The sequence below is a fragment of the Schistocerca nitens genome, chromosome 2 (genome assembly GCF_023898315.1).
Source record: "Schistocerca nitens isolate TAMUIC-IGC-003100 chromosome 2, iqSchNite1.1, whole genome shotgun sequence".
Classification (NCBI taxonomy): Eukaryota; Metazoa; Arthropoda; class Insecta; order Orthoptera; family Acrididae; genus Schistocerca; species Schistocerca nitens.
This window is the reverse complement of record NC_064615.1, coordinates 202,025,653-202,040,874: the sequence shown is the minus strand read 5'-3', so window position 1 is coordinate 202,040,874 and position 15,222 is coordinate 202,025,653. Positions and strand designations below refer to the sequence as shown.

At 45.3% G+C, this 15,222-nt stretch overlaps 1 protein-coding gene across 1 annotated transcript in view; it reads left to right on the top strand.

The window, feature by feature from the left end:
- Nucleotides 1–15,222, top strand: part of LOC126234922 (TGF-beta-activated kinase 1 and MAP3K7-binding protein 3) — a 359,286-nt gene that overhangs the window by 251,329 nt on the left and 92,735 nt on the right. Inside the window, exon 5 of the mRNA XM_049943662.1 lies at nt 9,097–9,257. Within this exon, the coding sequence (XP_049799619.1) occupies nt 9,097–9,257 (161 nt within the window). The remainder of the gene's footprint in view (nt 1–9,096; nt 9,258–15,222) is intronic.

Below are 15,222 nucleotides of genomic sequence, written 5' to 3'. Positions count from 1 at the left end.
TTGCCGGTACAGGATTTTGTGCACCAACTGGCCTCTCGATTTTGTCCCATAAATGTTCGATGGGATTCATGTCGGGCGATCTGGATGGCCAAACCATTCGCTCGAATTGTCCAGAGCGTTCTTCAAACAAATTGCCAACAGTTGTGGCACGGTGGCAATTGCGCATTGCCATAAAAATTCCATGGTTGTTTTGGCTGCAAATGGTGTCCAAGCAGCCGAACATAACCATTTCCAGTCAGTGATCGGTTTAGTCGGACCAAAGGACCCAGTCCATTCCATGTAAACACCATTATGCAGCCACCACCAGTTCGCACAGTGCCTTGTTGACATCTTGGGTCCATTGCTGCGTGGTGTCTGCGCCACTCTCGAACCGTATCATGAGCTCTTACTAACTGAAATCGGGAATCATCTGACCAGGCTACGGTTTTCGGTCGTCTATTGCCCAGCCTACATGGTCACGAGCCCAGGGGAGGCGCTGCAGCCAATGCTCTGCTGTTAGCGAATAATTCACTCGCGTCGATCGTCTGCTCCCGTAACCCATTAACACCACATCTTGCCGCACTCTCCTAACGGATACGTTCGTCGTACGTCCCACATTGATTGCTGCGGTTATTTCACTCTGAGTTGCTTGCCTGTTAGCACTGACAACTCCATGCAAACGCCGCTGCTCTCGCTCGTTAAGTGAAGGCCATCGGCCACTGGGTTGTCGGTGGTGAAAGACAGTGCCTGAAATTTGGCATTCTCGGCACATTTTTGACTCTGTGAATCTCGGAATATTGAATTCCGTAACGATTTCCGAAATGGAATGTCCCATGCGTCTAGCTCCAACTACAATTGCGCGTTCAAAATTTGTTAATTCCCGCAGATGACAGCTCCGCCAATGCACTGCCATTTTATGCCATGAGTACACGATAGTACCGCCATGTGTATATGTGCATATCGCTATCCCATGATTTTTGTCAGTATACTTCTCTTCAGTGTCCCGGCGGGCAGAAAAGAACACAGGTTGGGGGCATGAAGGAAAAGCATTCGAAGATTTGACAGTGGAAACTATTTCCAAAGGAAGGAGCAAAGAAAGATTAGGATTTAACTTCTCATCAACGAAGTCATTAGGCCCTTTTTGCACGAGCGACTTACTTGTCTCAATCCGAAACTCCTGGCTAGTGAGTTTGTTTCAGCGCCCGTAACGTTTTATTCCTGCATTGAGCGTCGCCTGCGTCAACGCCAGAATTGCTTAGGTTCTGAGAGTTGTTTGCTGTGCAAATTTGGCACCTGAAAGGTGAATGTCAGGTAATGATGGACGAGTCTCTTTATGAAAATATCGGAATCTAGCATTAGAACGTAGGAAACAGTAGTAATGACAGTCGAGTTCATTAATGACCTAAGCAAAGTTAATAGTGGATGTTCCTCACAAAGGTCGAATGATAAATTCTCCACCCTCCTCCGATCTGAAAGAATAGCAAATGTGCCGTCCAAACTTTTCAAAACGTCTACATTTATCTACGCCAGAAAACACCTACTTACAAACAATATTTAGAAGGCAATAAATAGCGCCTTTTGATGTTATCCTTTTGTCTTCATTCTAAGTGCCCAACAACATCGAAAATAATTTTTCTCGTTCTTTTGATCTGATTCTTTGACTGTTGACTCAATTTTCATTAAAAGACTTTTGTATATTTTCGTTCTCATTTCTTTTTTTTTGTGTTGGTCTTTCTTTATCCAGATGTTGGTAAAACGTAAATAAATCTATTTGCGCTTGCAGATATTTCGCCTCTCTACTGTAAAAAATACGAGGCCTTCGTACAACGTTTGCTATGTGTCACGAAAAGAAAGAAAACAACAAAACAAAGATTAAGAAGTACAAAATATATTAATGTGATAAGAGCAAACTCTGCAAGAATACGTTAACTTCCTGGTCAGCAGATGAGGCTACGCTCTCCTGTTTCTCAGATGTTTTAGGGTTCCACACTCGGCACAGTCCTTTGATCATTGGCGCCTCTTGTCTCGCACCCTGCGTGGCTGGCTGCTGATTCACATGCAAGCACATGACGCACTCCCACAAAGAGTGGTCGATTTTGACCAGAAAGTCATTCGCGTAAAACGGGCTTTAGAGATTGTGCAAAATATCGACTTGGGGAAGGATGTGCAAAGAAATCGTCTATGTCCATTTCGAAGGAACCGTCCCAGCATTTGCCTTCAGTGATGTAGCGTAAACTTAAATCTGGATTGCCGAACGCGGTTTTGAACCGCAGGACTCCCGACCATCCAGCAGGCCTATCTAAATAGGCACTGTGCTGCTTCGCTCGATGACAGGATGTCATTGATAAAAGGAGATCAGTCGTCACTTGTAAAGATGGGTTGCAGGTACGGTTCCTCATTGTAAGTAGGCCAGTAAAGTCTTTTAATACATTAATGTGTCTCGGAGCGAGATCTTTGGCTTTCGTCTACTGCTCTCTTACCAACTTTGCCATTTGACACGCTTCGCCCATATTCAAGACTCAACATTCCGCCAGTTGTTTTCTACCCTGCCGGCTAACACAGAAGCTCACATGAATGGCCGGAAGCCCAGGGAGCTTTCCCATGAAACGTGTCCAGTTTGGTCAGTGGATATGAGATTTCTAGATGTTAAACTCAGTCCGGTACTCGGGTATTATCTGTCGTGAAGTTTCACACCTAATACTACTTTTATCCCTGGCATAACCTTATGAAGGAGACAAATAGTCATAACACTGTTGAATACTTCAGAACTGTTTCCGGCTAAATGGACAATTGTACACTGATTAGAGTGGGATAAGGAAGTTTACTGCCCTATTCGCAATAAGACTCTCTGCCTGCAAACCAACACTACAACTGACGAATCACTTTCATCACTTAAATCGTACCATCAAGCGACGCGGCACAGAGATTAGAGGTTAGACTGCCATTCTAGAGGACGGCTGATGGAATCCCCCTCCCTGGTAATTCAAATAAGTTTTCCATTGTTTCCCTAAAACGCCTAAGGTGGATGCCAGGCTAGTTATTTCTAAAAAGGACACGGCTAATTTCCTTCCCAATACTTCCCTAATCTGCGCCCTAACTCCGTCTTTAATGACCTTGCGTCGACAGAACATTACACCACAGTTCCTGTTCTTCCGTAAAGGGTTGTGGGAAGGTGAATGAAATATATGGTTACAGTTATTTGTGTATTTCAATTGATGTCCACAACAGTCGCGGTAGATATGACGCACAGTTTTCGGTTAACAGACCTTGCCGTTGTCAGAGGTCTGAGCTCAACCCATTAGCCATCGCCATGCTGCAAAAAAGGAAAAAAAAATCAGCTTCATTGTATCGTAATGTGTTGGAAAGTCGTCACTGCCAAATAAAACATGCGTTCCCCGCGAAATTAGATCGTACACGCCGCTGGTTACATGGATGGAATCTTTGAAATGAGCCTTTATGGTTGCACCGAGATTTTTATCCACATAGTGTAGTCGCAAACTTGTCGCTCAACGCCGACACTCGTCAGCTGAGAGCAATTTCCGTGCACAGCTTGCTTGCAATGGAGATAGTTATCTTATCGCTGCGGACAGTGAAGTGGGCTTTCACGAATGTATGTCATCACTGTGTTCCGCTGATGGACGCGCAAAGGCAGATTATTTATCAGTTCGCTGTTGCTTTCTGCTAATTCGCTGTTAATGATATGTTTCGCCGACATTTGTTGCGTTAGTCCTTTTCACGGTATCCTCTCTGATGGATACACGCCGTTTGACAGTTGTTTTGAGGCAAGAATGAAATAGTCATGCCGAAATTCCTTTTTTCACAAATGCCTAACGGGAGTTTGAATCCCACCAGTCGCATCTTTATAGGCTGCCTACGAACCAGTCCCGTCGGATCGCGATTGGAGTAGGACCGCCAGATATCCGCGGACAGGTAGCAGCACACGTCGCTCATACAAAATCATGACAAAACTTAAACTATTTGCTCTACGGGACACAACCAGCAAGGCAGCGACCTGGATCTATAAAAGAACTTTCTAAATACCGCCGGTGAAATCGCCACCGCACTCAAAGCAACACGGGAGCAAAAATGAATTGCGCATTTGAACGACCCACAACGATGGATATGATCTAAAAAAGACGGATGGAAGAAGTGGAGATCCATCCGCCGAGATTGGCGAGAATTTAAGATAATGAATAAAATGGGGGTTCCTTCCAAGTGATAGCAGCAGTGTGTGTGATTGTGGCGAAATTAAAACTACAGCACGCCTACCATGATGTTCCGTTCTACCTTACGGTGTGCGGCGGAGAGTACTTTGTGTACCACTCTCACTTCCCCTCTTTCTTGTTCCAGTCACGAAAGCATCACCTTAAAGTTGTCGCGCTTACTAAACGAGCCTGTGACGAAACATGCTGCCGTTCTTTGGATTTTCTGTATTTACACTATCAGTCCTATGTGGTACGATCCCTGACTGACGAGCAATATTCAACTATCGGTGCAACGATAATTTTATAAACTGCCTCTTTTTGGGTGGACTATATTCCTGGAGGACTCTTCCAATAAGTCTCAGCCTAAACACAAAGGAATTAAAGACATTAGCTACCAGTGGGCATTGATTTATATCAATGGGGAAAGTTGAAAATTAGTGCCGGACCAGTATTCGAATCCGGGTGCCCTGCATACAGTTAGACAGATGCCCTGACCACTACGCCATCTGGACACAGTGATCACCGTAACTGCATGGACTACTCTAGCACGCCTCCCTTCAGACCCAAATTCTCACCTTATACCAAACACTGCTGACGTAGTTGCCCCTTTTCATTTCCTTCATTACTCGCGGCATCTCGCCAGTTTCCGTAAGATTTTAGTTTGGTATGCATCTGCACTGAAGGGATCATTTGGCCGTCATCGTCTTAGTTAAATATGTGTGGTGTATGTTCTTTCAGTCATGTACGAAAGAACATATACCGTTTTCATATTGTAGTTTCTGTAAATCAAGACACAAAGTAATTAAAAATATAAATCACTGCCCACTGGCAGCTAATGTCTTTAAATCCTTTGTGTCTTGATTCATAGTGGCTGTAAGATCAAAATGGTGTCATTTCTTTCGGGCATGTCCGAAAGCACACACACCACGTGTATATAAACCTCAGTCTGGCATCTGCTTAGGTCCGATTGGTTTTGCGATCATTTCCCCGTACGCATACTCTGATATTTAGTGGATGTGGCTGCTTCTGATGACTCTTCGGCAATCGTATAATCAAACAGTAATGGGATTTCCGCCTATTTATGCACAGCACGTTACATTTTTATATTTTTATGGTTATAGTGACCTATTAGCTGGACACGGAAAAGTATGTTACGCAGATCGTTGCTACTGTCTATTTTTTTTTTTATAAGAAATCTATTTGTTAGCGGTATGTGTCTACCTGATTTTTATAACTATGCCAGTATACATGTTGTACTTTTATGCGTTCCTGACACGAAATAAATTAAGTGAATTGGGGGGAGAGGGGTGCACAGTGGTTCTCAACTACGCGCGCACTTTATCTTTTATCTTGGCGACTGAGCTTTCCAGTTTTGAATCGATAGATATCGGGCTGGTCGTTTCCATCCGCTGCCAACTTTATCTGTCAAACAAAACGCAGTAACATTTATTCAACATGACATTACACGAGGTAATTTAAGTTTCAGTTCAAATTGTATGTAACATTTAAGTGTGCATTAAAAATGACATAAAAATCTGAAATTTACGTGTGTTATTGGTCTCTCAAGTGGCTCTAAGCAGGCCAAAATGTGTTCTTAATTTTAATTACGATCGAAGTTACGTTTTTCCCCGTGAAACAGATGTACAGTTTCCTACTTGAGAACCGACAGGCACAACGCTTAGTGAAGTGAAAGTGGCAACGCAGTGGGAGCCAGCAGTGCCATTGCAGCTCCCATTGCAGTGTTGCTGGCGGGAGCAGTCCGCTGTCAGATGCCGACTGATTTAAACCGGACACTTCGTGGTCGTCATGATGTAGTTCGGCCAGAAGTGAAGTTCGTGGATCTTGGGTCGCCAAGCTCAAACAACTGTCTGACATTCAGTTTAGGTAGGGATCACTGATCCGCTACGTTTAGTAACCGTGGGAAGTCTTGGAAGCGTAGCTCGTGTGGATCCCTTGGCCGTGGGTAAACCTCTTCTGTAGACTGCAGCATTACATCAACTTTAACGGTCCTGTACTGGTCGGGCAGCGCAAGCATACTCTGAGCGCGGTGGCTGATGGCAGTAGGAGAATCGATAAAAGTTGCAAGGTCTGGACCGATATTCACTTGTTTCGTAGCAAAGCAGACAACTGTATTGTCCTTGTGCTGAATTTTCTTTCGGATGTCAACAACTCGTATCACGTCTACTTTCACATGCAGAAAGCAGACACCATCCAAAACTCAGTGCTATCAGCCAACGAAGTGAGGCCACGTTGACAGCTGCGAAAAGCTGTCTGTGCCGGTCGAACACCTCTGCTTTGCGTCATTTCATCTAACCCCTACCCCCTCCCCCCTTCCCAGCCACTCACCGAGTGCGTCCAAGGAATGGGCGAGTATATCTACATAGTTACTATGCAAACGACTGTTAAGTGCGCAGCAGAATGTACTTAGCAGGGACTACGTGTTAGGGTTTCTTCTCGTTTCAGCAGCGTATGGGGCGTGAGAAGAATGAGTACTTAAGTGTCTGTACGTACTGTAATTAATCTAATCTTGCCTTTGTGGTCCCTATAGAAACGTTATATACGAGTCTGTAGTAATTTCTAGTTTCCTCAGTTGACACTAGTTCTCGAAACAGAGGGCTGTCGTGGGATACATGTCGTCTATTTCCAAGAGTCTGCCAATTCATATTTTCAACATTCCCGCGATACTCTCCCGTGACTCAAAATATTCGTGCCGCCTTTCTTTTGCCAGCGTTCGATGTCGTCTTGTAGATTAACGGCCTGTTTGCAAGTCTTTCAACTGGATGCTACTTCGTTAACTTATGTATCTCTTAACGTAATCCTGTAATCATACCGGGGCAAGTGGATAAACAGTTTATCGTGGAATCCGAACCATGTGTCCTTTGTGGTTGGACTTCATATCAGAGAGAGACGAAGGCTAGGTCGAAAGGAGACAAATATTCCGTGGTCCAGCCGGGATTCCGTTTCCATACACGCGATTTACAAAAATTCAAATGTCTCTGAGCACTATGGGACTTAACATCTATGGTCATCAGTCCCCTAGAACTTAGAACTACTTAAACCTAACTAACCTAAGGACAGCACACAACACCCAGTCATCACGAGGCAGAGAAAATCCCTGACCCCGCCGGGAATCGAACCCGGGAACCCGGGCGTGGGAAGCGAGAAAGCTGCCGCACGACCACGAGCTGCGGACGCGCGATTTACAGCTAGGCCAGCAGGCCCGACTGCTCGAACAATACTCTAATGTGAGACGCACAAGTTATTTGTAAACAGTGATCTCCCTAATATGATTGTGTTTTCGCTTTATCCCGCCAATGAACCGAAGTCCACCGACTACCGTACATGCGATACCGCTCATGTGCTCACTGCATTTCGTATCCGTACAGACTGTTATACTAAGGCATTTGAATAAGTTTCAGATTCTAGTTGTCACTCTTTAATATTGTAGTTACACACTGATCAGCCAGAACATTATGTCCACCGGCCTACTATCGATATAAACCCGTCCAGGTGATAGCAGCGCCACCTGTCGACGAATGATTGCTAGTCAGACACATGCACGGTGCATGTAGTCTCAATGAACATTCTTTTCTTGTGTATAATGGGGAAGGCGCGCTCTCTATATGATTTTGACCGAGGGCAGATTCTGATGGCCTCAAGGCTCAGCACCAGCATTTCAGAAACTAGACGACTGGTTTGCTGTTCGAGGAGTGCTGTGGTGAGTGTCTTCAACACGTGGTGAAACCACGTCCACACCTCGTTGGGTTGGGCGGCCACTGGTGGGCAGAGTACAAGTGTGTATCGACACACAGTGCACCAAACCTCCTAACTATGCCTCCGCAGCCAACGACCCTTGCATGTGCCAATGTTAACACCACGACATTTGCAACTAAGACTGAAATGGGCACATGACCATTGGCACCGGACGTTGGTGCAGTGGTAGAACATTGCATGGTCTGATGAATCCCGATATCTTCATCATGCCGATGGGATGGAGTGAATCCGTCGCCATCTAGGGGAACAGCTCCTTGATATCTGTACTGTGGGATGGAGAGAAGCTGACAGCGGCTCCATTATGCTCTAGGGAACATTGAAGTGGGCATCCATGGATCCAGTGTAGCTCGTGCATGGCACCTTGGCGGCCAAGGAGTATCGTACACTGGCTGCAGACCACCTACACCCCTTCATAACGATCACGTTTCCCGACAGCAGCGACAATTTTCAGCAAGATAATGCGCCAAGTTACAAGGCCAGGAGTGTGATGGAGTGGTTCGAGGAATACAGTGGCGAGTTCCAATTGATGTGCTGGCCCTCCAGCTAACCAGATCTTAACCCGATCGAACACGTCTGGGATGTGATTGAACGGGGCGTCAGAGCTTATCGCCCCCCTCCCCGGAATTTACGGAAATTAGGTGACTTCCGTGTGCAGATGCGGTGCAAACTGCCTCCAGCGACCTACCAAGGCCCCATTACTTCCACGCCGTGATGCGTCGCCGGTGTTACCCATACCGAAGGTGGACATACCGGCTATTAGGTAGGTGGTTATAGTATTCTGGCTGATCAGTGCATGTCATATCTCATATCGTTGATTTCGTTTTGAGATGTGTGCAGCTCTGAATTCTGAACATTTAAAACAAGATACCAGTCTTTGTATTTCTTTGGTGTCTTTATCGAGAGGTTATTGGACGCTTGTGCAGCCTTTTATTTTCAGGCAGTAGTTGATTATATTTAACTGCCTCATCTGCAGGAAGTGTGAGAGAGTACTAGTGCGGCTGCCCGTTGAACCTGATTGTCGTCTGCAACGTCTTACCCAGCCGCTCACCCCCACCCCTCCCACTTCCCCACTACTTGAGCGACGTCGCCTCGCTGAAGGAGCATCGCTACAGCCTTGTGTTTTCGGTGTGTGTTACAGAGCTACTGGCGCGCCAGCTGGACCGGAAGAACCGGCTGGAGCGCGCGCTGCGCCGCGAGCAGGAGAAGCTGCGCCGCATGCAAGAAGAGAAGCGCGCCATGGAGGCCGACCTGGCTCGGCGGCGCGCGCACCAGCCCTGCCTCTGCCCCGTCTCCTCCGTCGTGAGTACCACTCCACACTACACTGTAGCGCGCTCATTTCCTGCACACAACGCCCGCCCCCCCCCTCCCCCCACACACTCACGTAACTCCCTTTCTACAATTATTTCTGCGTAGCTCTAGCATATTTTGTAAAAGGTTCAATTAAATGAAGCCCAGCGAAAGTGACTGTGCAGTGAGATTTGATACGAGAACTACGTGGGTTAAATTTTTAGCATGGTGATGAGCATGTAAAGTAAAGACTTTCATTCCTTCAAGATGTATCATAGGTACATCTGTACTAGAACAGTGGTTCTTAGACCATCACTCCCGAGTGCAGTAACATACGAGGCCTGTTAGAAAAGTATCCTAGCTTTAGCCGGAAAAAACTCGATTACTTTGAGCGTTGGACACGTAATCACTCTCAAAGTAGTTCCCTAGGGACTCCACACACTTCTCCCAGTGTTGCCGCCATTGTTGGAGGCATACCAAAAAAGCCTGGAAAAGCCTCTTTCGGAATAGAGTTTAGCTCGGCTGTCGTTGCTGTCATAAATGTTCTCTCTTGTCTGAAATCACGTTCCTTTCAGTGGGCTCTAGAGTTTGGGGGACAGCCACAACTCGCAGGGAGCCATATCAGGGAGTTGTAGACACTTGTGAGAAACTCGAATGTGGCGACACTTGTGAGAAACCCGGGATACTGAGGGACCGGCACAGGGTGTGTCGAAAATGCTGCGCCACTACCTGCTCGGCCACTACCTGCTGGCGCTTGGTGTGACTGAGCGCTCGGCTTGTGCCGGCCCGGGCAACTGCCGAGGTACATTCACACTCCTACAGTGCAGCCAGGTTACATTATTTCAGAATTTTCTTGGGCAAGGAAGAGTGCCCTTAGTCAGATTAGAAATCGGAGCTGATTTTGCCCGCACGATATCATGTCAACCATTAGTTGCAGGCCGGCCGCTGGTAGCCGAGTGGTTCTGGCGCTACAGTCTGGAACCGCGCGACCGCTACGGTCGCAGGTTCGAATCTTGCCTCGGGCATGGATGTGTATGTTGTCCTTAGGTTAGTTAGGTTTAAGTAGTTCTAAGTTCTAGGGGACTTATGACCTCAGCAGTTGAGTCCCATAGTGCTCAGAGCCATTTGAACCATTTTTTGAACCATTAGTTGCAGCACAGTTATGCGTAAGACGTTTTCCATTGGAATTTTTGTTCTGATTAATGTTACATAGGGTATAATTTTCGCTCAACCTCATACTTAACGATGCATTTTACAGAAACTATAGAAACGGAAAATGTTTTCCATCTTTCAACCCCTCACCCAAAATTTGATACGACAGGAGTGGCAACCTTTTTACCATATATTAAGCGGAGCCAACTAAAGAATTTGGTTCTCAGTAGAAACTTTTTTCTTTAATTATTTCGAAATAAACCTCAATTTTCCCGTACCACGCAGGGAAGTGTACTGAGGTCTAATTTGAGTCCTGCTAGCAATTAGCGTTAAGGAATGCAATTTATGTATTGAAACAAGATGTATTCATCGTCCAGACATTGTTTCTAAAATTCTCTACACAAAAATGCTGATTGTGATTGTTAGAAACTTCATTAGTGAATCTTCTACAATTTGCAAGAGACATTTAACCGACTTTGTGTCGTGTCCAGGGAACACCACGAGGAGGTAGCCTATCTTCGTCCCCCATTATATTTATTTCCAATATTTACAGGATGATTATTTATTTACAATTTTTACAATAGGGCGATCGGCATGAACTGAACCCCTTTTCAATATTTACAAGTATTGCTGTAGCTTCAGCCATTTCCTTTTCATTGTAATTTCTGTGCATAGGCCACGCAAGTAAGAAATGATATTATATTGCCGTCAACTTGGAGTCTTGTAAGGGCCTTAGAAACTATCTCATCTGTCTTAATTGCGGACTTCTTTCTTCTTTTCCCAACTAGATTTAAAACTAGTCGGTCAAATTGGAGCCCATGATAGTCTATTCTGTGTCCTCTCTGTGAATTTTTACTAAGGAGTAAAAATTTGGATGAACCTTCGAAATTAATGTATTTATCCTCCGATTCCATCCTTCTGAAACATTGTTGGTGCGGTGACGCCTTCCTGCGCAGTTCCATATATCCCTTTGGCATGTCTTCATTGTCCAGCCATTGTTCAACAAAATAGTCGTAAAAATCCTGCAGTTTTTCATTATGTGGCGCGCTCTCCTGAATCCATAGCCATCCATCATCTAACATATCCAGTGGAATGTGAGCCAGAGCGGAACACAATCTTATGTGAAAACGAATTTCTTCGTTTTCCCTGTAGGCAGCAACAAGGCCGCAATTCTGCACTTGCCTCCACAAGCACTAGTTGAAATGGTAGTTGCAGCCATTAATCTTTGCATCAGGAAACAAATGTGTTACTGATTGAATGACTGCAGCTTCAAAATCCATCGTGATAGTTGTCTGATTCCATCCAGGTACGTTGCTCTTGAGAACAGCTGTGAAAAAGCGATCGTACGTTTTTCGCTTTTTGTTGGGTAGCAAGGCGTACACGGTTGGAACTGTGTTTGTTTCCTCCTCAGAACTAGAAATATCGGCATGAACAATAAATAACTGTCCAAACTGCTTGCTGGAGCTTTTGAACGTTCCGTCGACAAAGAACGAATTGCAGTCTGTTGCAGGATTTTCCCCTTTCGCTGGCGAACACCAATATCCTATCATTTGGTACTATGTTGTCATCTGCAAGTAAAAATTTGCTCCCATCATTCATTAGCAAATGATGTTCTTGCAGAAATATTCCTGCAGCATCGGTCGGATCTTGTGTAGATCCCATGCGTTTTTACCTCATGCTTTGCAGCGATCGTTTTGCACTCCTGTGTGACGGCAGTGATGTGACGACGTCGTATCCTTGATTGAACAGCGGCCCTACTTCTTCGGCGTAAACAGAAGAAACTGAAGTGTCCGTTTCTTTTGCACGCCTTTTGGCGTTTGCCACGTGTTTTCGCACTTCATTAACCGCGACGTCCGGAATACATGTATAGCTGCCTTCACCTAAAACTAAGTTGTTTCTGGTAGATAGCCTTTCTTTACACTTCTTGTTTACGTTTACGCACCGCCAATAACTTACACCTTCATTGTTGGTATATTCCGCTAAATCCACAGCAGTACTGAACTGCGGTGTGCTACCTGTTTGGTGCCCCTGTAGACCGGCCGCTACCTGTTCGGCCGGGTCTCCTCACAACTGTCGCTCCTCACAAGTGTCCCAACCCCGATATGAGGAGAGTAAAGAGCCTGCTGAAGCACAGGATTCTGGTTTTTCGCAAAAAAAAAAAAGTCTTAATCAAGTGCGAAGAATGTGCTGGAGCATTGTCATGATGGAGGTGCCAGTTTCCTGTTGGCCACAAATCTGGTGTCTCGCGCCGCACAGCATCACGTAGGCGACGGAGGACATCCCTGTTGTACTCTTTGCTAATTGTTTGACCCTGCGGTGTGTACTCGTGGTGTACCACATGGCGGGAGTCAAAAAAAGCAGTCAGCATCACTTCGACGTAGCTGCGCATTTCGCGGGCCTTGTGTGGTCTTTCGGGCGCTGATAACCGCGCAGTTGAGCGCCCCACAATCCAAATCATCATCATCATCATCATCATCATCATCTTGTGTGGTCGTGGTGACGAGGAATGCTTCCACTGTGACGAGAGCGATTTGGTTTCCGGCTCGTACGTGTACACCCTGGACATGTCACTAGTAATTATTGTGTTCACAAAGTGGGATTCACTGTTTGTGGAGTCCAGCGTGTCCTTTGAGATTTCAAACGAAGTTGCTTCTGCTCCTCCGTCTGCAGCTTCGGTACTAGTTCGCCGACACTCTCTTCATAGCTGAACCTTCGGTCACAATGGAACGTCCCGAAAAAGCGCTAAAGCTCACCTCTTCCGCAATTTCTCTTATAGTCCCACAACGGTCCCGCATCACCACAGTGTTCTATTTGGCAATGATGTGCTCATTTCGGCATGTTTATGACCGACAAGAGCATGGCTCGCTCTCCACCGATGTGCAGCCGTCTTTAACATGGTTGTACCACTCCTCAATCTGTGTGATGCCTATAGCATCCTCATTGAAACCCGTCTGAATCTTCCGAATGGTTCCCACCTGGCTATCGCCTAGTTTCTGGCAAAATTTGACGCAGTAGCGCTGCTCCATCGTTCCACCATTTCCCTTGCAATGAAAAACCGATACGAGCACTACACACTACTTCACTCAACTGCTGCTTGCCAGCAACTGACGCTATCGACAGGCGGGAAAAAATTCACACACGCGCACGAAGGTTGGCTCATGCAAGCGCGCTAGATTCAAATCAGAGATCGCAAAAAAAAGTAGGGGGGGGGGGGGAGGTCGGATACTTTCCTAAAAAACCTCGTATTAGCTAGTAATCCCTTCCTAATCATTAGCACCTAACTAAATTTTACAGTTGAAAAGAATCTTCTTTGAATACTTCCGTTTTTAAAATGTCGAAGGATAAACTGCATTTAGTTTTTGCATTTGTTTTACTAAACCACTGATTATTCCTAACAATCTTTTTTTTATGGACTGATGAATCAATCCTGAGTGCATCACGAGTGCTACGTACAACTCATTCTCAGAAAAGAACGCTAAATATCCACATTAAGAGTAGAAACTTGTCACAAAACTTTCTTCCTCTGCACCACTCTTCTCTAGCGACAGTTGTTTCAGCCACGCGCTACACCCCAATTTCAAATCAACTAAATTAAAATGGATGCTCTTTACTTAGATCTGCTATTTGTAAATCATGTGATTGTTGGACTTCGTACTTCTGAACTAGCAGAAATTGGAAGACCTTAGAATGCCAGTGTTTTTTGCCTGACCGCTGCGACTAATAATAATAATAATAATAATACAGTGTAGGCCCTAAATCAGAGGAGCAGCCATTACATAGTTGCTGATGTGTTACGCTGTCAATTGGTTGGTTTATTGTTGCGAGGTGAATAATTTCGTAATTGCTGGTCTATTGTCTCAATTTCCTACAACCCGGAGAAGGCGTTTTTATGCGATATTCAAGCATATGTGATGCATGTGTGTCCGTTTTACTGCCACAAATTATGTGTGTAGTGGGTGGACTATATGAACAACGTATTATTCGTGCATTCGTGTCACAAGCTATAACTCCACCACGCTAAACCTAGTACTTGAAAAGAAATGTACTTGTTGGTTATCTGTGTCATCAGACTACAGTTTTATGAAATAGCGATAATAGTAATGATGTTTTAAATTAATTTTATTTCGTTGCCAAAAGGCAATAGAACCCTTCTGTTTTTTCCCCTTAGAGAATTACATTTTACCCCTCAGCGGGTAGTTATCTGCATGCTGGGAACCACTACACTCAATAGCAGTGCAGTACCCGATACATAAGTAAGGCCTACTTCAAGTGGACCTATGCCATCAGAAGCTTGAGCAATGCAGCTCCCTCTCTGTCTCTGTCTTTTTTTTAACGTGGCAAATCGTACCACCCGAAACTTGGGAACAGCTGAAGTTCTGGTTGAAGGGGTAAGTGAAACTACATATTCCCTCCATATTTTTTCCTTGCTTCCTCCACCATCGCACCACACTCTCGCCCACACTCTACGTAAGTCGGCAAAAATCAGAAGCCTTTGGCCAGACAGCGTACTCGTATTTTTTTCAGCACCTTCTCGTTTTACCTTAAGCGGAGTAGCAGAAAGAAATGCACTGTTGAACATGCTCGAGCTATGTCACATGTTAGTGATAGACTTCTGTTTGGTAGTAGTTGTTTCCTTTATGATGCTTCTTGGACGAAATTACACTGTGACAAGAGCGTGCGTCTACAGTCGCGATCAGGCGAAAAGGGCTTCTTTTCATAGCTTATTTATAAGATAGGGACGCGATGGGTAAGGGAACTCAAGTACCGCTGCCGATCGGTAATTAAACCATCTTTTTTTCTGATTGTGTGTCCTCGTCTGCCTGCT